The sequence below is a fragment of the Ursus americanus genome, chromosome 26, assembly GCF_024610735.1.
Source record: "Ursus americanus isolate L20-20 chromosome 26, mUrsAme1.1.p, whole genome shotgun sequence".
NCBI classification, from domain to species: Eukaryota; Metazoa; Chordata; class Mammalia; order Carnivora; family Ursidae; genus Ursus; species Ursus americanus.
In genome coordinates, this window is record NC_142152.1 from 45,362,538 (window position 1) to 45,386,629 (window position 24,092).

The 24,092-nt window shown below is 62.7% G+C and overlaps 3 gene segments (V, D, J or C); all 3 read right to left on the reverse strand.

The window, feature by feature from the left end:
- LOC123793498 (Ig alpha-1 chain C region-like) overlaps window positions 1-24,092 on the reverse strand; it is a 159,256-nt gene that overhangs the window by 123,392 nt on the left and 11,772 nt on the right.
- LOC123793501 (Ig gamma chain C region-like) overlaps window positions 1-24,092 on the reverse strand; it is a 131,420-nt gene that overhangs the window by 95,887 nt on the left and 11,441 nt on the right.
- Window positions 11,034-20,329, reverse strand: LOC123793508 (immunoglobulin heavy constant delta-like). The segment is given in 8 exon segments: window positions 11,034-11,305; window positions 11,606-11,754; window positions 16,157-16,468; window positions 16,582-16,908; window positions 17,128-17,196; window positions 18,569-18,658; window positions 18,959-19,249; window positions 20,302-20,329. Coding segments are annotated over 8 exon segments (1,275 nt in total).

The window sequence follows — 24,092 nt, forward strand, 5'->3', positions numbered from 1 at the left end:
GTCCTGCAAGTCGTGCATAGCGTGCTCCGGGCACGTGTGCACAGCCGCCTGCCATGGGGCTGTGGCTGGGGCCGGGGTAGCTGCTATCATGTTAAGAGCTAAAATTGACCAAACTTAAGGACATTTGCCATCCAAGACTTCTCTTAGAAACTGCAAGCCTTCAGCAGACTGCAGAGTTCCAAGATGGCGACATCAGACAGATTTTGTGGGAGCAAATGCCCAGATGGGGAGACGGATTCCTGGTGCCTCCTGCTCCACCATCTTCCCAGAACACTCTTCTCTCTCTGCTCTTTATTCAACTCTTCCTTCCACCTGCCTGCCCTGATCAATGACAGAGTCTCGAAACCCTCTGCCAGGTGTAGAGGTAGGAGTCTTCCACAGCCCTCATCAACGAGTCCCCCCAGGGTTTCTGGTTGGGGAGTTTTCTCTGACGGCGCAGTGGACCCTACACAGCTCTGCTTTTGCCGGCTTCTCCCCCACTTGTGCAGAGTCGAATCCCTGGCACCCTATATTCCCTGCCCCACACGGTGACCCTGCCCTCACGATGGAACCCTAGCCCGTCTGACTGGTTCGCTATAGGTGTTTCCTGGTGTATTTGTACAGGGGGGCTCTCCAGCAAGTACCGAGTGGTGAAGCGGTTTGGTGATGGACTATGGAACTCTGGACGGTTGGAGGCAGTGATAGGCTGTTTCTGAAGCCTCTCCTCGGTCTGACTCCCCGCCAACAACGCATGCATGACAGATGCCGCGGACCCACATCCTAACACTTGGTGCGGTCAGACTTCTCCATGGTGGCTAGTATCACTTTGCTAAGGCGGTACCCCATTCTGCTCTTGATTCAAACGTTTTCTGATTGTTGGTGACGTTGACATGCCTTCATACGATTCTTGACTTTATGTACTCCGCTTCTCTGAAATGTCTGTGCCTCTTGGCCTTGCTTTCTGTTGGACTGCTTGTCTTTTCTTGCTTTGCAGCAGCTGTTCGCGTCTTACTGACAACATCCCTTTGTCAGGTACAGGTGTTGCAAAGATATCTTCCCAGGTTGTACCTCGTCTTTTATTTTTTTTAAAGGTATCTTTTGATGGACCTCGCTTCATTTTAATATAGTCAAATTTACCAATAGTGTCTTTTATAGTTTACGTCTTGTGTGAACAGGTTGATATTTGGGCTTGGGGTGGAAACAACTCTACTGTCATGTAACCTGCCCCCCACCCCCCGTGGCTCTGTCACATCCCATCTGAAGTAGACCCTTTGTAAAGAAGGCCCCTTGAATGCTCATAATGGGACATGGGCAGGAAGGGGGTGCACCTTGTGCAATATCTCTAGCCTTTGAAAGACGTGGGGCAATGGGCATCATCAGACCGGTGGACACAGTGGTGACTATGATAATGGAGCAGCCTGCTTGGTGTGCGTGAGATGCAGAACGACGATGGCTTTCCTGTCAACTCGGGGAACAGAGTGAGCACCAGAAATCCCCTATGACAGCATTTTAGGAGGCCCCATACTGTGCAGCCAGAGGACGAGAATGAGGCCCAGCACCCGATGGAAGAGTGGTAAGCATTGCGGAGGAGGCTGAATTCAAAAGCCCAGAGATCCCTCCCACGAAAGGAAGGGTCTAGAGTGAAGGAGTGGGACCCGAGACCTGGGATGAGCACAGCTGGATTGGGGTCGAGGTCATGCAGAAAGGGAGGTGTGGGTCTGTCCACTGGGTACAGACCCCATCCCACAGAAGTGCTGGCCAAGCCCGAAGGAGACGACATCCGTCAAGGCGTGACGGTGCCACTGTCCCCACGTAAGTAAGCTCACTCCATCTTTGGGAACGCGCTGGGTCTTCTTTTATGGCCGCGGTACGGAACAGTGAGTGGGTGTGCTGCAAGGCTCGGGGCGCGTGGGCTGCTGCAGTGGCTCGTTCCAAGGCCTCGGTGCGCCCGGCGGGTTGGATTATTGACGCAGGGCTGACACGAGGTGCATCCGTACTAATGCTTGTCCTCTGGTTCTGCGCCTGCCGAGAGGGCAGTGTTCACGCCTCCCTCGACAACGGTGAGTCTGTCGTTCTTCTGCAGGCATTTCTGGCTTTAGAATCTGAGAGCTGCAGTCCGGTGTGCACACTGAGTGCTGTCATCCCTCTTTGTGCCACTAAAGCTTCTTGCCTCTACGTCTCTCTCCCTTGAGACCAGTGTGGCCGCAGCAGCTTTCCTTGGGTGAGCACCACTGAGCTTAACCAGCTTCACATTTTATATTAAAACATAGACCATGAGGGGCCCCTGGGGGGCTCAGTCGGTTACGCGTCTGCCTTCGGCTCAGGTCGTGATCCCGGGGTCCTGGGATCGAGCCCCGCGTCGGGCTCCCTGCTCAGCAGGAAGCCTGATTCTCCCTCTCCCTCTGCCCACCTCCCACCCTGTTCGTGCTCTCTCAAATAAATAAATGAAAAAAAACCATGAACACAAAAACACATTATATATAGAAATACCCCCCACACTGTTGACATTTACGTAGAGCATTGAGCCCGGTTATATCAGCGTTCGTGAGCTTCCCGTGTGTGTGGATTCATGCACGTCCTCAAAGTTGGAAAGCTTTTGGCCATTATTTAATCTATTATATGCGGGTATATTTGTCTCGATATACTCGAAACCGTGAATTCAAACTGATGCACCCAACCCACCTCCAGCACAGGCCCTGTCTAGTTCTCTCGCCCTCGGGGACTGTGGTTCCCTCCTCTCCTCCAGCACAGGCCCCGTCTAGTTCTCTCGCCCTCCGAGACTGTGGGCCCCTCCTCTCCTCCAGCACAGGCCCTGCCTCGTTCTCTCACCCTCGGGGACAGTGGTTCCCTCCTCTCCTCCAGCACAGGCCCCGACTAGTTCTCTCGCCCTCGGGGACTGTGGTTCCCTCCTCTCCTCCAGTCTTCTGTTCACTTACTTGGTGGCTCCCGGTGCACCGGCTTCCAGTCCCTGCTGACACAGACACCTTCCTGTCATCTCCGGGGCGCAGGTCTGGGCTGCCTTCGTGGAACCTCCGGACCCTGCTTCAGACCTCACTCCCTGCCCCCGCCGGGGCCCTGAGCTCTGACTCTGCATGTCCCCACCCCTGCGGGGGCACAGACCTGCCCACCTAAGAGCTTCAGGAGTTCAGGACAGGAAAAGATCCTGGGTTCAATAGTGTCCCCCCAAAATTCATGCCCAGTCAGAGCCTGTGACTGTGACCACATTTGGACATGGGCTCCTTGCCGAGGTTATCAAGTGACGATGAGGCCATATATGAGTGGGTGGGCCCTCCATCCAGTATGACTCTTGTCCTTCTAAGAGGAGGGACATGTGGACCCAGCGACACGGGCCAAACGCCACGTGAGGCAGAGATGGGCGCGACGCGTCCAAGGCCGAGGCATGCTGTGTCTCCGGCAGCCACCCAAAGCTGGAAGGGGCAGGGGGTCATCCCCTCGAGGTGCTGGAGGAAGCATGGCCCTCGCACACCACGACGTCAGACTTCGAGCTTTGAGAACTGTGCAAGGGCGGCCCTGTGGCTGTGTGACGGGAGCACGGTCCCTCCGGCGGACCCGTGCTTTTGAAGATGGCGCTGCCTTCTCTTGGTTCCGTTGCTCCCGCTGGGGACCGTCTGTGTCACGCTGCCCAGAAGACGATGCAAGTGTGCCCCTCCCGCGGCTGCTGGTGGGGGGAGGGCGGCTCACGTTCCTGTCGCGCCCAGTCTTTTCCTAATGCTTCAGCTTATTCAGTAAATACAGTGCTCTTGAGTTTTTCTCCTCTTGACTCATGTTTGATAAGACGCTGCTCCGGGGTTTTCCATTTGATCTCAACATTAGTGGAATACGTCGATCCATTCCTTCCTCTTCTGCTTCTTCATCAAGCAGCAATTATCTCTCTGTTCTCGTTCGTTCTTTATGCACGTTTTGTCCCCTCCCCCGTCCTCCTGACCCCTCCCCTCAGAGGGCTGTGCTTTTTATTTTTAATTTTTTAAAAATATATTTATTTATTTATTTGACAGAGAGAGACAGCCAGCGAGAGAGGGAACACAAGCAGGGGGAGTGGGAGAGGAAGAAGCAGACTCATAGCGGAGGAGCCTGATGTGGGGCTCGAACCTAGAATGCCGGGATCAGGGAGGGCTGTGCTTTTTAAGAAACAGTTTACTTGCTGTGCCTCGCAGTTCTTTCTTGTCTTACCTTTTATTCATGTTTTTTGTTTATAGGATGATTGTCTCCTTTCTTGTTTTGTGTTTCTTCTGTTGCTCTTTTTCCAACTTGTAAATCTGGGCTCTTCATTAACTCGGTGTTTTCTCTTTTCCAGACACTTCAGGCTGCGGATTCCTCCTCGGACCTGACGTGAGACGTGGGCCAGTCACTCACCTTGTGACGTAGACTCCTGTCCCCTTTGCGGTGTTGTCAGGGAGCTTGCTGCATCGTAGGACCCAAACATTTCAAAATTTACTGCGTTGTGACCCGCGCCCAGAAGTTGGTGGTCTCTACAAGTTTGCTGTGTATTTAACGAGTAGTTCTCCTTGACTTCTGGGTCGGAATCCCATGAAGTCTGCTGGCCCATGCCCGTGGTTCTGCTCTCGTCTGTCTGCATGGCTCTTCTCACTTCTTGCACCCAGTCTGCTTGGGCCTGGACCCCACCTTGTCACTGACACCGCTCTTGGGGGGGCAGCATGACTTCTGCTGTGCCCAACCAGGGGGTCGTCCCCAGCCCCATGACAGGACCCGTCGGAGACGCCGGATGCAGCTGGAGCCCCTCCCTCTCTGACTCCTGCTTCCAGCCTCGGCCGACGAGGCCCCTGCTCCTGGCCTCTGGCACTTCCTGCCTCCCAGCTTGGCCTTCTCGTCTCTGCACACTCCATCCTTGCTCATCCCTGCCATCCCGTGAGAATGAACGCCAGCCCTGGTGGTTCCAGATCCAAGTCCCCATCCCTGGTCTCTTCCTAAACATGGCAGTCCCAGGTCTTGCTGTCGGACCCGGCCCCAGTGTCCCTTCTTGGATGTCCAGTTGGCAGCTCAACCCACCGTCCCAGGAAGGGAGCTCTTGTTTCCCTGATCTTGGGAAGTGGCAATTCCATCCAAGCTGTGGGTCAGGAGGCCCCGTGGGTGCAGTTCTGCCTGCGTGCAAACATGTCAGGTCCTCCCCCCACCACGATGTGGGTGATCTGAGCCCTGGTCTCTGGTGCCACTGCCCCCAGCCCACTGCCTCTGCCTCCCGGTCAGCCTTCCGCAATGGTCACCACCTCAACCCTTCTGGGGTTTTCTCATCCCCTCATCCCCTCGGAGTGAGGCCCCGGGCTCATGCCTGCCCCAGGACCCTCTCACCTGCTGCCCCTTCTGCCTGCAGTGTGCCCCGACCAGCTCCTTGCTGACCCTGCAGGTCAGTCACCCCCTCCAGGAAGTGTCCTGGTCATCGGCCAAATAGCAGCAGACGTTGATGTCTGCGTCCGGCCTCCTTATCTTTTACGGGGCATTTACTGTGCTGTTTGTCCCTCATTGGGACACTGGTGCCGCAGAGTGGACACCTGTCTGCACGGCGGGCTGGCAGGGAGCAGCGGCTACCTGAGTGGGTGGTCAGCAGTTGGAAGCTGCTTTCCTCTGATTATTTGTGACCATTAGCAATTTCATGCATGTCCTTGGTTATTTGTGTTTAAACCCACTGGGAATGATCTTCCCCTTCCACCTTCTGCTGAAAACTTTTCCTCGAAGGTCAAGTTTCTCCCGCTCTCTGCATCATTGCACCACTCATTCACTGGGACCCCGTGATGGTCAGCTTCACGGTTAACTTGACCAGGCCGTCGTACTCAGATGTCTGGCCAAACATGAGTCCAGAGAGTGAAGGTATTTTAAAAATGTGATTAACATGTAAATCAGTGGACATAGAGGAATGCTGATTACCTCCATGTGACGGTGGGCCTTGTCTAATCAGTTGAAAGCCTTGAGAGAAAAAAGGCTGAGGTCCCAGGAGGAAGAGGGGCTTCTGCCCCAGACGTCTTCTGACCTGACCGCAGCATCCACTCCGGGTCTCCGGCTGCGGGCCTGTCGTAGGTTTTGGGCCCACCAAGCCTTCACAGTCATGGGATCCAGTTCCTTAAAATAACCCCCCATATATATATATATATATATATATACACATATAAAAGTAAAAGTAAGATTTTAAAATAAGATTGAGAGATTTACCTGTCATCACGTGCGCACACACACACACATCAATCGTCTATCGATCACCTATCAATCATCTGTCTATCAGTCATCTATCTATCTGGTCTGTCATTGTTTATTCTCTGAAGAACTCTGACCTGTACTCCTTTTGATGTCGGATGCCTTGGCCACCGTCTCGCGTCCTTTTCACTTTGTTTAATGGAGACTCTGCCCTGACAGATACTTAATCTTTGCTCTGTGGGCAGACCTGCCAATCTTATTTTTTGAAGTTCCTGGCTCTGCTGTCACTCCGAGAAAGTGCTCATTCACCTCGAGAGAGTGTAAACGCCTCCCCACAGTTCCTCTGGTCCAATTGTTGGTCCGTATCGGTCAGTAATGCTGGTCGGACTTTGCCTTCGTCCTGACCGTGGGAGCAGGGTCCTGTCTCTGTGCTGACGGAGTCTTGCTGTGGCTGTTTGTCTTCCAGAATGACCTCAGCAAGCCTGGCCCCGGCTGCGGGTCGGGAACGGACATCAGGTTGCAGAACAGAACTCTGCCTTCCGCCTGGGTACCGGGAAGCCTCAGTGCACAAGCCCGGGGGGCGGACGCCAAGAGAGGGGGGTCGGTGGGGCCCCACGCAGGTGGCCGGGGGGAATTCCACACCGCAGGACCAGGCTTGTCAAGCCTTGATTTAGGTGCGGGAGGCGGCTGTGTCCTGTTGATCACACCGCTGGAAACAGATGTTTCTGCCCAGGGCGGGCGGCGTGCAGGCCCGCGAGGCTGCGGTGGCGCGGGTGAGCTGCAGAGCGTGCTGGGAAACGGCCCCGGCCTGCGCCTCGCTGGGCTGCGCTAGGGCTTGTGGCCACAGCACTGGGGAAGGGCCCGAACGCATTGGTTGCATGGAGGGAAGTGGCCCGGCCCGGGGCCCCACGGGGGCGGTCACATGCCGCCAGCAGACAGATTTCTGTAGTTGGGCAGAGGTCAGCTGGGGCTTATTTAAGACGAAAGGGGAAGTCGGGGTAGAAAGCCGCCCACTGGATTCTTCTGTTGCAGAAATCCGCCTGACTGGCCAGGAGGGGCTGGGGCCACATGCGTTAGGGAAATGCATTTTAGGGCATTTTATAAGTATGTTTCCTGGACAGAAGGAAACTCAAATACAGACTCCCTGGGCCCAACCAGGTGCCCACCACGCTCAGGGGAAGATGCGGGTCGGGGGCTTGGTGCCCGGCCCCCGCCCATTCTCCCCGGGGCCTGCGGATGGGGCCCCACGGTGTCGCTCCAAGGCTGTGGGAAAAGCCAGGGACTTCCTTGGAAACAGCTGGGGTCCCATGGGGGCTTCTCCAGGAGCTGCTGGGCTGCAGGACGTGCCTTAGGTCTGAAGGCCCAGGGGCATGTCCTCCTTGAGGCCGGCCAGACCATTCATTCATTCCTTCTGCTACTATGGATGCTGCTGTGTGCATGGGGCCTCGAGGCCAGGCTGGGAGGTGGACAGAACAGGGGTCAGGGGGCCTGGACGGCTGTGAGGAGGTTGGTGCTGGGCAGGCCTGGGGCTCCGGGCTGGGCTGGGCCAGCTAGGTTGGGGGTGCGGAGCCCCGACCTTGTTCCTGGTGTAAAAGGAGCCCATCAGTGGGTTTGAGCCGGGGCTACCGGGACACATGTAGGTCCTCAGGAGACGGCGAGGGCTGTGGGGGGAAGCCTACAGGCTGACCGGACAGCAGGGAGCTCTGGGTGGGGGTGACGTGGCTTGCAGCGTGCGGGAAGATGGTGGTGATGGCTTTGAGGTGTCTTTTGGGGTCCACGTGGCAGGAGGTCATTTACGGAGATGGAAGGTGGGGGAGGGTAGGCTTCTGAAGGATCTGTAAACCGGTGATGTGTGCAGGTGGAAGTGCCGGGAGGTGAAGGCGGTCCTGTGCAGCAGGTGGACACGCTCATTCACTTGGCAACTGCTTGCTGAGCACTTACTATGCGCTGGACTCTGCTCTGCGTGTAGGGGGTCGTCAGGGAGTGACGGGAACACTGTGCTCTCGGCATTAACTTTCTCGGGGAGCTGAGACATAACCACCCAGTATGACGAGAAAGGGAGCCATGGAATGTGCCAGAAGGAGCAGAGAAGAAACTCAGCGGGGGCCGGGCAGAGGACAGGGGGCGTAGCTGCCACAGGCCCCGTGTGCGGATCCTCAAGCCCTGTGGGAGACTGAGGCCTCCTCTGACTTCTGGACGCAGGGCTGCCCTTGCCGCTGAGAGGCTGCCGAGGGCAAGGTGGGCAGGGTGGCCCCATGGGATGCGACCAAGGGTGGGCTGTGTGCACACCAGGGCGGTGGCTGGCCAGTGCCAGACACGTGACCTCTAGACCGTGTGCCATGGGGCTGGGACGGCAGGATGCCTGCAGAGATGCATGGCCTGAGCCCCTGGAAGGTGGGGCCCCCTGGGCCAGGGGGGGTCAAAGTCTGACAGCAGCCCTGGGCCAGGGTCCGGCATGGGCAGGCAGCCCCTCCGGAGGCTTAGCCCGTCTGGGGGCTTCCTGCTTTGAGAGCAGCACCCCGGCTCGTGCCCCTTCCCCCACCGCGTGGCCGCAGCAGGCCGTCTTGCTCTGGTGTCACACTGCCTTCTCCTGTGGGTGCTGTGACAACGCTGGCCCCTTCGGCCAGGACCTTGAACTCTGACCTTGACGCTTCTGCAAGTGTCTTTGCCCTGGAGGTCACGTGCAGAGCCTGCAGGGTCCTGTGTGCATGTTTTCGGGGCTGTGAGTCAGCCAACAACAGCCCCACGTCCAGCTGTGGCATGTTCCATGTTAGTGGGGGTTGAGCTCCCGTGGAGACACGTGGCATCAAAGTCCACATGGAGGGACGAGGCGTGAGCTGGAGCCATGAGGCTGGAGGAGGGTGGGTGAGGATGGAGGAATGAGACAGCGTGGCATGGGGTGCTGGCGGAGGTGCTGCTGCAGACTGGCTGGGGTGGGGAGGCTGGGCTTGGCAGTGGCTCCCCCTCACTCTTGCCCCTGGCCAGTGGGTGGGGAGGGCAGGGAGCACAGGAGGCGTCCACCACGCTCTCCTGCCCGCTGTGACCACTCCCTGTCCTGCAGCCGGGGACCCTGCGTGACGGCAGGACCTCCAGTGCTGATGGTGAGCTGAGCCATGCCAGGGTCTTCTCAGAACCCCTTCAGGCATGATGGCATTTACTGCTCACCCCATTCCACGGGGGAGGTGTGCTCCTGCCCACGGCACTGGAGGGACCTGATACAGGAAGGCCTGGGGTCGTGCCTGCAGCTGTGGGGCCGGGCACCCATGAAAAGGCTCCATGTGGGGGCTGTCCCAACTCCTACCACTTAGGGCTGTCTTCTAATAGTGTGTGTGAGCCTGTGTGTGTGCATGGGCACGTGTGTGTGTATGTGTGCCCGCACACGTGTGCCTGCAAGTATGAGAGAGGCACCTCCCCGTGCACATGTGTAAGCATGTGTGTCTGCACGTGTGTGCCCGCAAGTACGGGAGCGGCACCTCCCGTGCACGTGTGTAAGCATGTGTGTCTGCACGTGTGTGCCCGCAAGTACGGGAGCGGCACCTCCCTGTGCATGTGTGTAAGCATGTGTGTCTGCACGTGTGTGCCCGCAAGTATGGGAGCGGCACCTCCCGTGCACGTGTGTAAGCATGTGTGCCCGCACGCGTGTGCCCACAAGTACGGGAGCGGCACCTCCCTGTGCATGTGTGTAAGCATGTGTGCCCGCACGCGTGTGCCCGCAAGTACGGGAGCGGCACCTCCCGTGCACGTGTGTAAGCATGTGTGCCCGCACGCGTGTGCCCACAAGTACGGGAGCGGCACCTTCCTGTGCACGTGTGTTAGCGTGTGTGCCCGCACGCGTGTGCCTGCAAGTACGGGAGCAGCACCTCCCCGTGCACGTGTGTAAGCATGTGTGCCCGCACGCGTGTGCCCACAAGTATGGGAGCGGCACCTCCCTGTGCACGTGTGTTAGCGTGTGTGCCCGCACGCGTGTGCCCGCAAGTACGGGAGCGGCACCTCCCCATGCACGTGTGTAAGCATGTGTGCCCGCACGCGTGTGCCCACAAGTACAGGAGCGGCACCTCCCGTGCATGTGTGTAAGCATGTGTGCCCGCACGCGTGTGCCCGCAAGTACGGGAGCGGCACCTCCCCATGCACGTGTGTTAGCGTGTGTGCCCGCACGCGTGTGCCCGCAAGTACGGGAGCGGCACCTCCCGTGCACGTGTGTAAGCATGTGTGCCCGCACGCGTGTGCCCACAAGTACGGGAGCGGCACCTCCCTGTGCACGTGTGTTAGCGTGTGTGCCCGCACGCGTGTGCCTGCAAGTACGGGAGCAGCACCTCCCCGTGCACGTGTGTAAGCATGTGTGCCCGCACGCGTGTGCCCACAAGTACGGGAGCGGCACCTCCCTGTGCACGTGTGTTAGCGTGTGTGCCCGCACGCGTGTGCCCGCAAGTACGGGAGCGGCACCTCCCCGTGCACGTGTGTAAGCATGTGTGCCCGCACGCGTGTGCCCGCAAGTACAGGGAGCAGCACCTCCCTGTGAACATATGTAAACATGTGTGCCCACATGCCTGTGCCCGCAAGTACGGGAGCAGCACCTCCCCGTGCACGTGTGTAAACATGTGTGCCCGCACGTGTGTGCCCGCAAGTACGGGAGCGGCACCTCCCTGTGCACGTGTGTTAGCGTGTGTGCCCACACGCGTGTGCCCACAAGTACGGGAGCGGCACCTCACATTCCCTTCAGGGCAGAGAGGCCCCACCAGCTTCTTCCCATGGGGCAGCTCCCACTGTGCTCCCTGTCTCTACCGCATCCCAGTCCTGGGTGTGAATCCCTGGACGCTTGCCCTCAGCCCCCTGGGTCCTCTGACCCGAGGCAGACCCAGATGACTGAGACGGGGAGACAGGAGGCAGGTGGAATGAGCAAGGTTGTTTATGGGGCCGGCTGGCAGGTGAAAAGGCAAGGGGCTGCAGTGAGGACTGCTGGCTTGGGGACGTGCAGGGAATGACACCCTCCTCTCTGGGTCTGGTGGCTGAGCTCTGGACAGAGGTGGACAGAGGTGGGCCTGGGGTGGGCAGAGATGGGGCTGGAGTCCAGGGTGGGCCCCTCTGCCCTTGGCGACAGCATGGAGGCCGGGCCTCCCTTCTCTGCAGATGCCGGGCGTCTACTCTCCTGGGGTCACTTCACCTGCAGTAGGAGCCCGGGGTCAGGAAGGGGGCGGGTGTGAGGGGCAGGGTCCCCAGAGGCCAGGCCCCAGGCCCCTGAGTCCTGCCAGCCAAGTCAGACGTGAGCAGGAGCCCAGCATCTGTTTCCACAGGAGGAGGGCGGAGGCCGCGGGGCGGGGGGGTCTCCGCTGTCTCAGGGCTGAGAGGCCCGGGCCTGTGCCGTGGCCCCTGATGGCCGTATACACCCCCGCTGCCCGTGGGCTCCCTGGGCCAAGCCCAGAGTGTCCCCCAGCCTTGCACACAGGGGTGCTGGCTGCCTTACCTTGAGGAAGGTGACAAAGCCGCTGTAGAGCAGAGTGAGGAGGAAGAGGGCTGCGAACGTGGGCCACAGTCTGCTGGCGTCCTCCAGGTCCGTGGAGTCCCCGCCGCTCTCATCGTGGCTCTGGGGGGCTGGGGGGGCCACGGCCAGACCTGGGGAGCAAGGGCCCCGGTGAGAAGGTTCAGCCTGCCCACGGCGGGCTGCCCAGGGACAGGCGGCGGCTCTGGGCGCCCCTCTCCTGACGTAGCGCCCCCCCTGACGCGTGTCTGTGAACTTTCTCCCTGCCACCCCTCCCCCCGACACCGGGGCTCCGTGGAGCCAGGCGGGCCCAGCATCGCCGAGCGGCGCAGATGGACTGCCACCCAGCAGGCTGCCACATAAGTCAGCACATCCCCGTGACGAGTGTGGGTGGGAGATGGGTGGCACCCAGCAGGTGTGGACACACGGGGACCCTGCCAGGCCGCGGTGGAAGCCCCCGTCAGGAGCGGCTGCTGTGATGAGCGGGGCCAGACGGACCGGGGACAGCACTCTACGCGGAAGGAGCGCCATGCTCTGGGACGCAGCCTGACGCCAGGAGGGCAGAGGGGCCCCGTGTAGCTGGAGTGGGGAGCTCGGAAGGGGAGCCGGGGCTGTTTGGGGTCCTTCAGAGCAACAGGGAGCCCCCCAGGGCCTTGAAGCAAGGGCCTAGCACGTCCAAGCATCCACTGCACGGGGGCCTTGGGGATGGGTCCAGCCGGCACACTCCCTCCCCTGGCAGGAAGTCCTGACGGAACCATCGCCGGCGGACGTGCTCCTGGCTGTTCCCCTACACGCATTTTCTGAGGCTCCGCTCTGGGCTTGACCAGGGCTGCCGATGCTGGGTCTGGGGCGGTGTGGCCCAGGACCCGCGTGCCGTGTCATGGGCGCAGGAAGCAAGCGTGGAGACCGTGTGGGCTTGCCAACTGGAGCAGTCTGCGGGTCTAGTAACAAGACGGGCACGTCTGCGTTCCGTTCATTTCATTTTTCTAGTAATTACGCCCGACTGTTCTCTGGAAGGTATCGCTCCGTGGTGGACACGACACGTTCAGGAAGGCAACCGTCCTCGCTCCAGATAATTCGGGAAAGCCTGTTCCAGGCAGGTGGAAGGTAGTGGGGAACAGCTGAGGCTCAGCCAAATGTGACAATGGTCGCCCGTGGACAGAGCGTCGTCCAGGGAAGGCCGGGCGTTCCGGTCCCCCACGGGGGCAGCAGCCGAGCCCTGCAGTGGAGAGGGCTTGACAGAGGACAGGGGAGGGTGGGGGACATGCCTCCTTGGCAGCCTCCACTCCGCGTGGCAGCACACACCAGCGGGCAGTCCGTGGCGCACAGCCTGGAGAAGCGCTAGACGGGGCCTGTCTAACCAGGACTCGAGCCAGTCGGGCTGGCAGGAAGTGGCTTCCACTCGTGTCTGGGGTGGGGTCAGGACCCTCCCTCCACGGGGGCTTTATGGTGTAAACACCACGCAGGACGGGAGATCTGACCCAGCTCGGCCCCCTGCTGTGGACACGGAGCAAAGGTCCTGTGTGGGGCAGTCAGTGGCAGAGAAGATGCCATTGGGTTCATCCCTCCACCCACTCCTCATGTCAGCACGTGCGGACGGTAAAGCCTTGACTGATTCCCTCATGCGTCTCTCCTCCCTGGATGCCCACACCTCTGTCCCCCGTGCCCAGGGTGGGGCTCGCGTCCCTCTGTCCCCCGTGCCCAGAGTGGGGCTCGCGTCCCTCTGTCCCCCATGCGCAGGGTAGAGCTCGCGTCCCTCTGTCCCCCATGCCTAGGGTGGGGCTCGCGTCCCTCTGTCCCCCGTGCGCAGAGTGGGGCTCGCGTCCCTCTGTCCCCCGTGCGCAGAGTGGGGCTCGCGTCCCTCTGTCCCCCGTGCCCAGGGTAGAGTTCACGTCCCTCTGTCCCCCGTGGGCAGGGTGGGGTAAGGTGGCCGACAATGTTCTCTTTCTAGGAGCCAGGTCAGCTGGACCTCTGTGTGTCCCCATCTTTAGTGGCTTTAACTAAGGAAGCACGTTTGTAGGGTGTACGTGGTGTTGCCCGTCTGTCCCTGCGGCCTGGCTGTCCTTCCTCATCTCCTGCATCGTGATGGCAGGCTCGGAATTCCCTCTGCTGTTGAACGAGGCTGGGCTGTGGGAAGCCTCACAGCAGGAGGCCAGCAGCGGGCACTGTGATTAGCTGCGGAGGGCCCGGAAGGGGCTGGCAGAGAAGCAGAAGGGCTGGAGGTGTCTGGGTGCTGGAGAGCCCCAGGCTTCTGTCTGTGGGACCTCCTCACGCGAGCTGTGGAGCAGGACCGGGTCAGGAGGAGGGGGATGTGTTATTTTCCAGCGACAACGCGGAGCACAAGTGTCCCCAGCATCGTGGCTGCCCGCGTGCCGGGCCTGTGCTGAGTGTGCCACGGCGCCACCCTGCTTAGGAACAGGGGAGCTGTGCTAGGCTGAGAGGCAGGACAGGCCTGTGGGTGCAGGACGGGGGAGCCCGGGGGTCCTGCGGGGAGAGCAAGCAGGACCCCAGAAGAAGCAGAGCACAGCCGCAGTACAAGGATGAGGGTGCTGGGCCGCAGAGAGGAAGCGGCTGAGGCCTCGCTGAGCGCGGAGCACGGGCTCATTCCGCGGGGTTGAGGTTGCCCTCCTGGCTGGAGGAGGGGTCCAGGAGACACGGGCAGGGCCCCAGCTGCCTCCCTGAGCAGGCCTGTCTGTAAGGCCCAGCCCTTAGTGGGCTGGTGAGGGCTTGGCCTGCCCGGAGGAGGGCTCTCTCCCCATCTGCTCCCAGGGGGCCCTGGGGGTCAGGCTAGGCCCCCTGCACCCTCTGAGTGTGTGACCCTGGCAAGTGGGTGTACTTCTGTCCCTGCAGGAAGATTGGTGTGTTTGGGCCCTGGAGGCTCCAAGTCCACGGTTGGGGAGGGACGCACAGCTGCAGGCACAGGGTGAGGGCAGTGCTGGGCCCTGGGGAGGCTTGGCCGTGTGCGGAAACTGGGAGAGGCCTGGCCGAGGACCCATGGCAACCAGAGGCATAGAAGCCACGGCCCAGGGGAAGGGAGCGCAAGAGCCGGGACGCCTCATTCGAGCTGAGCCCTGGCCCCTGGGCTGTCTGGCCTCTCCCATGCTGGGCACGGGTGTGTGCTCGGTGACCCAGGTGCGCACGTGCACCCACACCTGGAGCCCGTAGCCGGGGCTCCGTGCATGAGGGAAGATCAGTGTCCAGCCTGGGTCTGGGTCTGCCCGGGGGCTGGTCTGGCCTCACCTGTGACATCAGACCTTGGAGAGCCTGGGTCTGTGCCTCCGGGCAGCTGGGTGAAGGAGAGTGGAGCCAGGAGGAGCGTCAGTGTGGACCTGGCCCTCAGGGAGTCCAGGGGAGGGAGGAGAAGCAGGGCCAGGAGACTACTGTGGGGGCTGGAGAACATACCCGGGGGCCATGAACCGTGACAGGCGGCCCAGGGCAGGTGGCATCCAGAGGGTTAGGGTGCAATGCCTGGAAGTTGGGCTGAGGACAAGGGGTCCCAGCCTAGGTGGGCAGACAGGGCTGGCCCCGCGCCGAACTTCGGGGGAGGCACGCTGGGGTAGAGGCAGGTGGGCTGGGGGACCCCTTCAGGCTGCTGCCCACCGGGATGCCCCCACTGCCGAGCCGGTGGGAGGAGGTGGTGGGGTCAGCGCTGTTTGGGTATCTGCTCCATTGTGGACGGATGCTCATGGCAGGATGTGGGCTGTTGGCGGGGCGTCCGAGCCAAGGAGCCCGACCAGCCTCCCCGCATGGCCCCCACATTGCTGCCATGGCCTCCACTGGGCATCTTCCCCCAGCTCCCGAGGGCAGTCTGGCGCCCGGACCACCTGCTGCCTCTCCATAAGCGGGAGGAGGGAGGTGTCCTGCGGCCTGCTCGGCCTAAGGTGTCCAGCACTGTCCCACCAGGGCCTTGCTGGGCCGGGAGGGGGCTCTATCAGGGTGCTGCTCCCCGATGGGCTGGCAAGGGGGTCTAACAAGGGCCTCGGAGGGGAGAGTTAGCTCTAACCCTCCACCATGAGCTCCCACCCCGGAGGGCCCACCCGCTGCCCCCTCGGCGGCCTGCAGTCAGGGGCTGTTGTGGGCGTGTGCTGGTCAGATCCCCGGCACCGGGAGCAGCTCCCCTTCTGGGTGTGCCTGGCTCCGAGGTGCTGACTGCTCTCCCCGACCACCGGGCCTCCTGGGGCTCGGGGAGGGTCAGACGTCCCTGGAGGGTAGGGTCTGGGACGACCCCCTCACCAGGGGAGGCCCGTTCCGCACCCAGCAGTGCGGCATGTCTTGGGGGGAGATGGTTGCTCTTTGGGGCCTGGCGGGGGAGACAGCACCTCCCAGCCCTCCTAGTCCAGCGTGCGGTGTGCAGACAGGGTTCAGGGGGCCGGTGTCAGGGCATCCACAGCCCACTGCAGACGCCCGGCAGACACCGAGCAGGCCAGTGGCACAGCCCTGGGGCCGTTTGGCTCCTGGGGGCTGCCCCTCCCCCCAGCCTGTGCTCGCGGAGGCCGGGGGGGGGGGGGGACACCCTCGCGTCCGTGTGTGACTCACCCGTGTCCAGGCTCCAGCTGGCGTTGAGCACCTTCCGGGAGGCGTCGTGCCTGACCACGCACGTGTAGGTGGCCGGGAGAGGGCCCTGGGCCGCGAGGACACGCAGGACACTCCAGGTCTGGAACGTGGTGTTCCCAGGCTGGGGCATGGGCGGTGCAGTGCCAAACCCTGTGGCGTCCACCTCCGCGTGGCCCCTGAGCCAGGTGAGGAGGATGTCGGGGGGCGAGAAGCCAGACACCTCACACAGGAGCCAGGAGGCCGCGGGGGGCACGGTCAGGACGCGGACGGCGAGGCTGCTGGGCGCCGTGGCAGCTGCGGGGACAAGCCCTGTCATGCTGGGGCCACCCGCGGCCTGGGCGAAGCTGGGTGGGGTGTGTGTGTGGGGGCGGGCAGCCTCCCTGTCCCCGGGCCTGGGAGCGGCTTACCGTGCTCTCTAGGCACTGCGGACGCCAGCTGGGGGGGCCTGCTGGGGCGGCTCAGCGCGCAGGCGATGCTGGCCCCCGAGGCCCACAGCGACACGGGCAAGGACAGACGGCTGCTCAGGCTCTGGGAGCCATTGACGTGCTCCTCCAGCGACCCCTCCTCCACGGCCCCGCTGGGGGGCGCCCCGGCCACCTCCCAGGACAGGCGGGCCTCCTGCAGGTCATCCCCCACGGCCAGGCAGGTGAAGGAGGCCTCTCCCTGGAGCCACGGCCCCCGCAGGGGAGGGCGCAGCACGTAGAGGCTGGGAGGGTGTGTGTGGTTCCAGCAGTCTGCAGAGGGGAGTGCCCTGGGTCAGCGGGGGACCTCGGTGCCTGGGGGCAGTGCCAGGCCCAGGCCCGCTGGCTCCCCAGTGCAGACCCCCCCCCCCTTTGTTGCTTCCTGGCCTCCCACTGCTGGGCTGGGGGCTGGGTTGCAGGCCGGGATTTCCCCAGGGTCCCCCCAGGCCGTTCTTCCCCTTCTTCCCTGGCTCTGCGTCCCAAGGAACTGGCCTCTGCGCATGGCATCCCCTGGGCTTCCTGGCTCCGCGGCTTGCGTCTGGGTGTGGCTGGTGGAGGGCACTGCAGGGGAAGAGGGCGTGAGACCAGCGGGACTCGTAGTCGGGGCCGTGGTCTCCCTGGGCCCCTCAGCCTTCCTGCTCTCTGGGGTCCGGAGACGTATCCGCACCTGCTGCTGGCCCTTCCTCAGGGCTCCTGAGTGGTCACCATGCCACACTCACCCCTACAGTTAGAGCGAGAATGGCCAGTAAGTTATCAGGCCTTAGGTTTGGGACTGACTAGGGGCCTGAAAGTTTGTTCTGTTAAGGGTCAGACGGTAAATATTTAGGTTTTGCAGTCACATGGGGCCCCTGTGTCTCCACCCTCCCCCACCCCCCATCCCACTAAAACTGCAAAGACCATCCCCAGCTTGTAGGAAACAGGCTCTGGGCTACGGGCCGTGTGGCCTTCCCAGGTGGAGAGTGCTGGCCTGTTGGGAGGGCTGGGCTCATGGGGCCAGCACAGCTGTCTGCCCCACGGAGATCATCTTCCCGTGGAGGCCCTCCCGGCCTGCCTGCAGCGAGTCCCCGGAGCTCTGCCAGGGCCGGGGTCCCCGTCAGCCAGGCTCCCCATGGACGGGGTCTGGCACGTACCCCTGCCCCAGGTCAGGGTGGCATTCTGCATCCTTGCCTGGAGGACTGACCTCTCCTTGATGTCCCATCCCTTTGGGTCTGACCGGGCTGTGCTGAGCCAGGGAACTGGCAGTATTCAGAGATGGGGTCGTCACGGGTGGGGCGGGCTGTGGAGGGCCCACGGAGGGGCCACACAGACCACAGTTTCTGCCCCTCGTGTGGGCCACACCGATGCCCCAGAGGGCTGGCGCTGGGGCTTCCCTTCTTTGCAAACATGGCTTGCTGCCCCACTTGGAGGAGTGAGCCCTGGACCCTTCCCCGAGGGCCAGGCAGGCAGCTGTGACCCTCGGAGAGGCAGCCGGGTGGAGGGGCAGCTCACTGAGAGGGGGTCCTGCTGCAGGGACCCCCGGGTCCACTGTCACGGCTCCTGAGCCTTAGGGTGACATGCTACAGCTCTGTAAGAGTCATAGGCCAAGTCCCGTCCTTCTGGCCACATCGGCCACATGTCCTCACACGAGGCTCTGGGACAGACTCACGTCTGAGCCCTGTCCACTGGGCCAGGTGAGTCCAGTGCTGGTCTGTGGCCCCGCCCCTGTCCGCTGTGCTCTCTGCAGGGTGTCTGGTGGGGGGTCTCCTGTTCACAAGGGGTCTGAGGGGGCATCTGCTTGTGCCCAGCACAGGGCCTACTGTGTGGTCAGGGCTCCGTAGACCCCGCCTCAGTGCCTGCCCGTCCTGACCCAGAGAAGTCACAGAGGACTGCCTGAAGGAGTCAGCCTAAGGGACGGGAAGGCAGGAGGGGGCACGCTGGGGTGGGGGCTCCTCACCTGGGACCCTGGCAGTGCTGAGGGTGTTGGTGGGCTCCTCTGACAGGGATGGCCTGCGAGTCGACAGGGAGGTCTTCACTTTCCGGGACTCTGAAATCGGAGGGAGAGTGGTGGGGGAGGGTCAGACGGTGTGTGCACCAGGGGGAGGCTGCTCGGCGGCCAGGAGGACCTGGGGACGGCAGGAGGGAGGGCCGAGTGGGCTGCAGGGTGCAGAGGTGGGGACAGGGCCATGGGAGGCCTCACGTTCCGCCACAGACTCTCTTGCACGCTGGGCACAGGGTCTGTGGGGACAGGATTTGAGGGGCCCGGGTGCCGGCCTCGTCCTCGTCCTCTGGGTGGCAGGTGCGGGAGACCCTGCAGGCCATCCTCGGGGGTCCGGGGGCCGCCCACCTGGCCACTGGATGGGCTTCTCCATGTGGTGGCTGGGGCTCCAGCTGACAGCGTTGCAGTGGTACGGGCCTGGCTCCTGGGGGGTGACCAGTAAGGACAGCTGAGTGTGTCTTCTGTCCAGGACGATCAGTTTGGTCTCTTGGATCTGGTCCTGCCCCTCCAACTTCAAGGTGATCTGCACGGACTTCAGGGAGGGTCCCTTTGCCAAGCAGGCCAGGACTACGTGGTTGTCTTCCTGTGGGGCTTCACATCTCGAGACCAAGGGAAATAGATCCAGCGGGGTTACGGGGTCTGGAAGACAGACAGGGGTTGTGAGACTGGGGGCCCTGGAGGTTCAGGGTGGTGGGGGAGGGGGCTCAGGTGTGGCCCGTAGCTCCTCCTGTCCTTCGAATCCAGTAACGGGTGCTTCCCCCACTGTAGAGCCCGTGTTGCCTAGACCCCAATTCAAGGTACACCCTGGTGATGGGCCTGGGGCCATGTCCCCCCCCCCCCAGGCCTCCAAATGCTGGCCCTCGGCCAACCTGCAGGAGGCCTGGGACCCCTATGCCTGCAGAGGGGCCTCGTGGCTGGACTTCCGTGTGTTTCCCTGAGGAGTGGGCGGGATCAGACGCTGCCCTCCCCAGTGCCTGGCCCCAAGGCCTCTGCTACTTGGGGTCCAGGCCCATGAGTGCTTTGTCTTCACAGAAGGCCTTCAACCATGCCCTGGGGTGGGGCGCAGGTCGCCCTGCGGTGCTCTGGGCCCATGGGCTGTCACTCATGGACACTGGGTCCAGAGGTGGCAGGTCCCTGAATGAGGCTCCCTAGTGGGCTGGCTGCAGTCCCCTTGTCCTCTTCCTGGGGACATGGCTGGCCAAGAGTGGCCGAGTGAGCGGGGGTCCCTGCCTGTTTCCCTGACAGCTCTGCCGCCGTAGTCTGTGGCCCCTGTTCCGTGCCAAGCCCCCCAGACACCATGCTGCCTTTGCTCAGAGAGGACCAGACATGCCCATTCTCCAGCCGCCCACTCCATGGGTCCCTGGGGCAGGACCCACCTCTCTACTCTCCCAAGTACCCGGCCAGCCTGCCCCTACCTTTTCCTGGGCTTTCCCAACAGGACTATCTCCCACCCACGTCCCAGGGGCCCCTACATAGCATCCCCGGCATTCCCTCGCGCCCTGCCAGGACTCCCACACCACACCATGGGGCAGATGCCGGGCGTGGGTGGGTTGCGGGCCCAATTGTGTCCTAACCCCTGCTCCGCAGAACGTGACCTCATTTGAAGATAAGGTCCTAGTGGGTGAATTAATGATTCAGAGAGGTCATACTGCCGGAGGGTGGGCTCCAAACCCCCTGTGCCTGGTCCTTACGAAAGGGGACGCACAGCACACGCACCATGGGCGGATGAGGGGGTTTGGAGGGATAGGCGACAAGCCAGGGAGGCACAGGTAGCCCAAAACCGGCAGCCACCAGGGTGTGGAGGTACGGGACCCAGGGAGTCTAACCCCCATAGCCTGATTTTGGGCTCTCGGCCCCCAGAACGGACACAAGTAATGTCTGTCGTTCCAGCCGCCCGCAGGAAACAAAAGCAGGTTTTGGAACCAGAAGTGGAGTTTGCTGCAACCAACAGCTAGAAATACGGACGTGGCCTTGGAGCCGGCTGGCTGGCAGAAGTGGCGCCTCGAGGGGCATGTCAGGAAAAGGCAGACTGTCCTGAAGACTGTTGGCAGAAGTGTGGATGTGAAAGGTGACCCTCGTGAGGACTCAGAATGGAGGGAGAGCCGGGCAGACAGCGTCTCTCATCTGGGAGAGCTCGGGTGCCGCCACGGAGACGGCGCCACGGAGACAGTGCCACAGAGACTGCACCACGGAGACGGCACCACGGAGACGGCGCCACGGAGACGGCGCCACGGAGACGGCGCCACGGAGACGGCGCCACGGAGACGGTGCCGCTGTGCTTGGTGTGGAGCAGGCCTGCAAGGGCCGGGCGTGGGCACTTGGCTGAGGAGCTGTCCACGCACAGTGCAGAGGGCCCGGCCTACGCTCGCTGCTCCTGGGGAATGCAGGAGGAGGCGGCACACGGGAGCCAGAACTAGACGCTTCGGGAAGGTCTCTGCCACCCTGGACGCGGGGCTGGGGTCTGGCCAGTCCTCCTCCCGCTGGGGGGTCACGCGTGTGGTCCCATCAAGCGTCTGGGAGGAGCTGGCAGCAGCCACGTGGTTCCCCGGGAAAGGTCCGCGCAGGGCCGTCTTGCCCATGGACTGTAGGGGAGGCCGACAGGGTTTCTGGGAGTTCTACGGGAGCACAGAGGTGCCTGCCTGAGGGACGTGGAGGAAGGCTGGCGTTCAGGACAGCGTCGTGGACGCGGAGGGCGCAGAGGACCCAGGCCTCGGGGCGCCGCTGCCCCGTGGTGGGGCTCGGAGGGTGGGCCTGCTGCACCTGGCTCTGCAGACAGAGCGTGGAGCTGAAGTGGATTCTTCTGGAGCCTTATCATCGGATGGGGAGCCCTGCTGGACCTGGCCTGTCTTCCTTCGGATCGCTCCCTGCTGGCCCGCACGGTCCACCCCGCACCTGCCCCAGCTCCGTGTCTGGAGGTCTGGAGGCGGACAGACCTGTGCCCCGCGGTCGGTCGCACTCCTGTCCCCCCTCTCGCTGACTCAGCTGGTATTTGGGTGAGATCTCGAACATGGGGTGACTTCAGGACTCTGGCACGGGAGCAGGACGTGAACGTCGGGGGCCAGAGGGTGGACTGCGACGGCTTGAATTGTGAGCCCCGGTGTGCGTACTCACGTCCCGTCGCCCCAGCACCGCAGAACGGGGCCTTGTTTGGGAACAGGGTCATGGAGACTGAGACCCTAATCCCACATGATGGACACCCTCGTCGAAGGGGATCTGGACACGCGCACACACGGGGACGACACCATGTGTGCGGGAAGGCAGACAGCAGAGACGCACCTACAAGCCGAGGACGGTGGCAGCCCCTCCTGCAGCACGTGCTCCCTCCCGGGCCCGGGGGGCCGGCCCTGCCGACACCCCCATCTGACACCTGACTTCCAGACGACTGAGTTTCTGTTATGTGCGCCCCCCGTCGGGGGTCCTGGTGCACAAACGCAGTGCAGGGGCATCCCCGCTTGGGGCCCCCCTCAGCTGTGGCGCTGGGCCGGGGTGGGGTCCACGTAACCAAGACGAAGCCGGAGCCGCGAAGTGCCCACCTGGAGCGTCCACGGGGTGCAGATGTCCCGGGACCCTCGAGCAGCCGGCTCACAGCCATGCTCGCCGTTGCCTCCCCGACCCCTCAGGTGTGCAGGTCTGCACCTCCCCTCTCTGCCTCCTCCCCACCCGCCCCTCCCAGACCCTCGCTGCCACGGCTCCACGGCCCGTGGGCCACCCTGGCCATCTGCATGGAGGCCAGCGAGCCCCCGACACGGTTCCACAGGCCCTTGGCTGCGCTCTGCCTCCTCCGAGGTCCTGGGCCTGGCACCGCCTGCCCTTCGAGCGCAGAGACGTGGGCGCGCAGTGCCGTGCCCCCGCGCCTCTCCCTGGCAGGTACTCTCCTCACCGGTTCAGCAGAAACTGCTGCTCCTGTCCACACACCCGTCAGGGATTAGTCCGACGGCGGGGTGCGCGCCCTGTGCTCCTGCCGCTCTTCAGTCCCACCCCCGACACCGCAAAGGGTGGGACAAGCCTGTGGGGCAGCCAGGCGGGCTGGGGATGGAGACGGGGGCCACGCATGGTGCGGGGACCCATCGGCGGAGGCCCCGCGGGTCACACACAAACCCCCCGAGCCCCAAGCCTGGCTCCTGGTTCCCGCCATGTGTGGGAGATCAGGCCTGGGCCTGCGTCCCGCTTGGCCGTCGTCCTTCAGCAGACGGGACATGCCCGAGACCCTGGGACCCACTGCAGGGCCCCCTTCCCCAGAGTGTCCCCTGGCAGGCCTGTGTGCAGACGGACCTCCCTTTCCCACGGGCCCTCGACACACACACAGCACACGAGGAGTGCACCTTGGGACAAAAACCTGCACAAGGGAGCATTTCGTAAGATCAAATATACACGTTTATTTGAAGGCGACACACGTGTCCGTTGCAAAGCAATGCTCGGAGTGGACTCGGGCCTGTGGGCTCCACACACAGTCCGGCACTCGGCTGAGTCTTCGAGCTGGAAGGGGGAGGGGGCGACGTGGGAAAAGTCCGAGGACAAGTGGACGGGCTCCGCGAGCTGCCCCCTGGGCTCCAGGTCCCGGGCCTCTGATGTCCTTCGCGGCCCGGTCATTTCACCTGCAGACGACATACTGCGTGAGCTCCTTTCCCACTGCCCGGTGCTGCACGCGCCTCCCCCTCCCGCGGCAGCCCCGCCGCTACCTTGAACAGCGTGACCGTGGTACTATAGAAGACGCTGAGGAGGAAGAGGACGATGAAGGTGGACGCCATGGTGTTCAGGTTCTCGAAGCCTTCCTCCTCGGCACCCACCTCCCCCTCTGCAGGGAACACAGCACAGAGGGGTCAGGCCGCGCTCCAGCAAGGCCCAGCCCCAGGCCCGCCCTCGGGTCTCGGCTGTGCTGCCCCAGGAGGGCCAGGCGGGTGGGGGCAGTGGGAGAGGATGCACGTGGCTCCCCAGCCCCACAGGCACTGCCTTGCGGGTCGAGGGCCCCGGGCTCAGTCGGGAAGGGTCTGAGCCAAGCATTAGCTGGGCCTCGGCAGCCCGAGGCGGTGGGTCAGGGCGAGGCAGGACGTGGCCAAAGCAGAGCAGGGGGTGACCCCGAGCACCTCGTGGAGTTGCTGTGGGGTGGCAGAGCGACACAGACACAGGGGTATGGCCGGGCTGGGGCGGCTCACGGTGTCCCGAGCGCTCCTGGTGGCAGGGGCCATACAGCCAGGGCCGCCCGGGAGAGAAGCAGGGAGCAGGGCCTTCTGCCAGCTGTGGACTGGGGGTGGGTGTGCCCCTGGCCACTGAGGCCAGCGAAGATGGCAGCGGGGGGCTGGCATGTGTCTGGGCCAAGGGGGCGCTCCTTGCCTCTCCGTCTCAGAGTGCGTGGCACACGTGAGAGCCCATGTGGGGCCCTAGCTGGCTGTCTGCCCTGCCAGTTCTCTGGGGCTAAGGGGTCAGATAGAACCCTGAGGCTCCAAGGAGGGTGACACTGGGGTAGACAGGCTGAAGACATTCA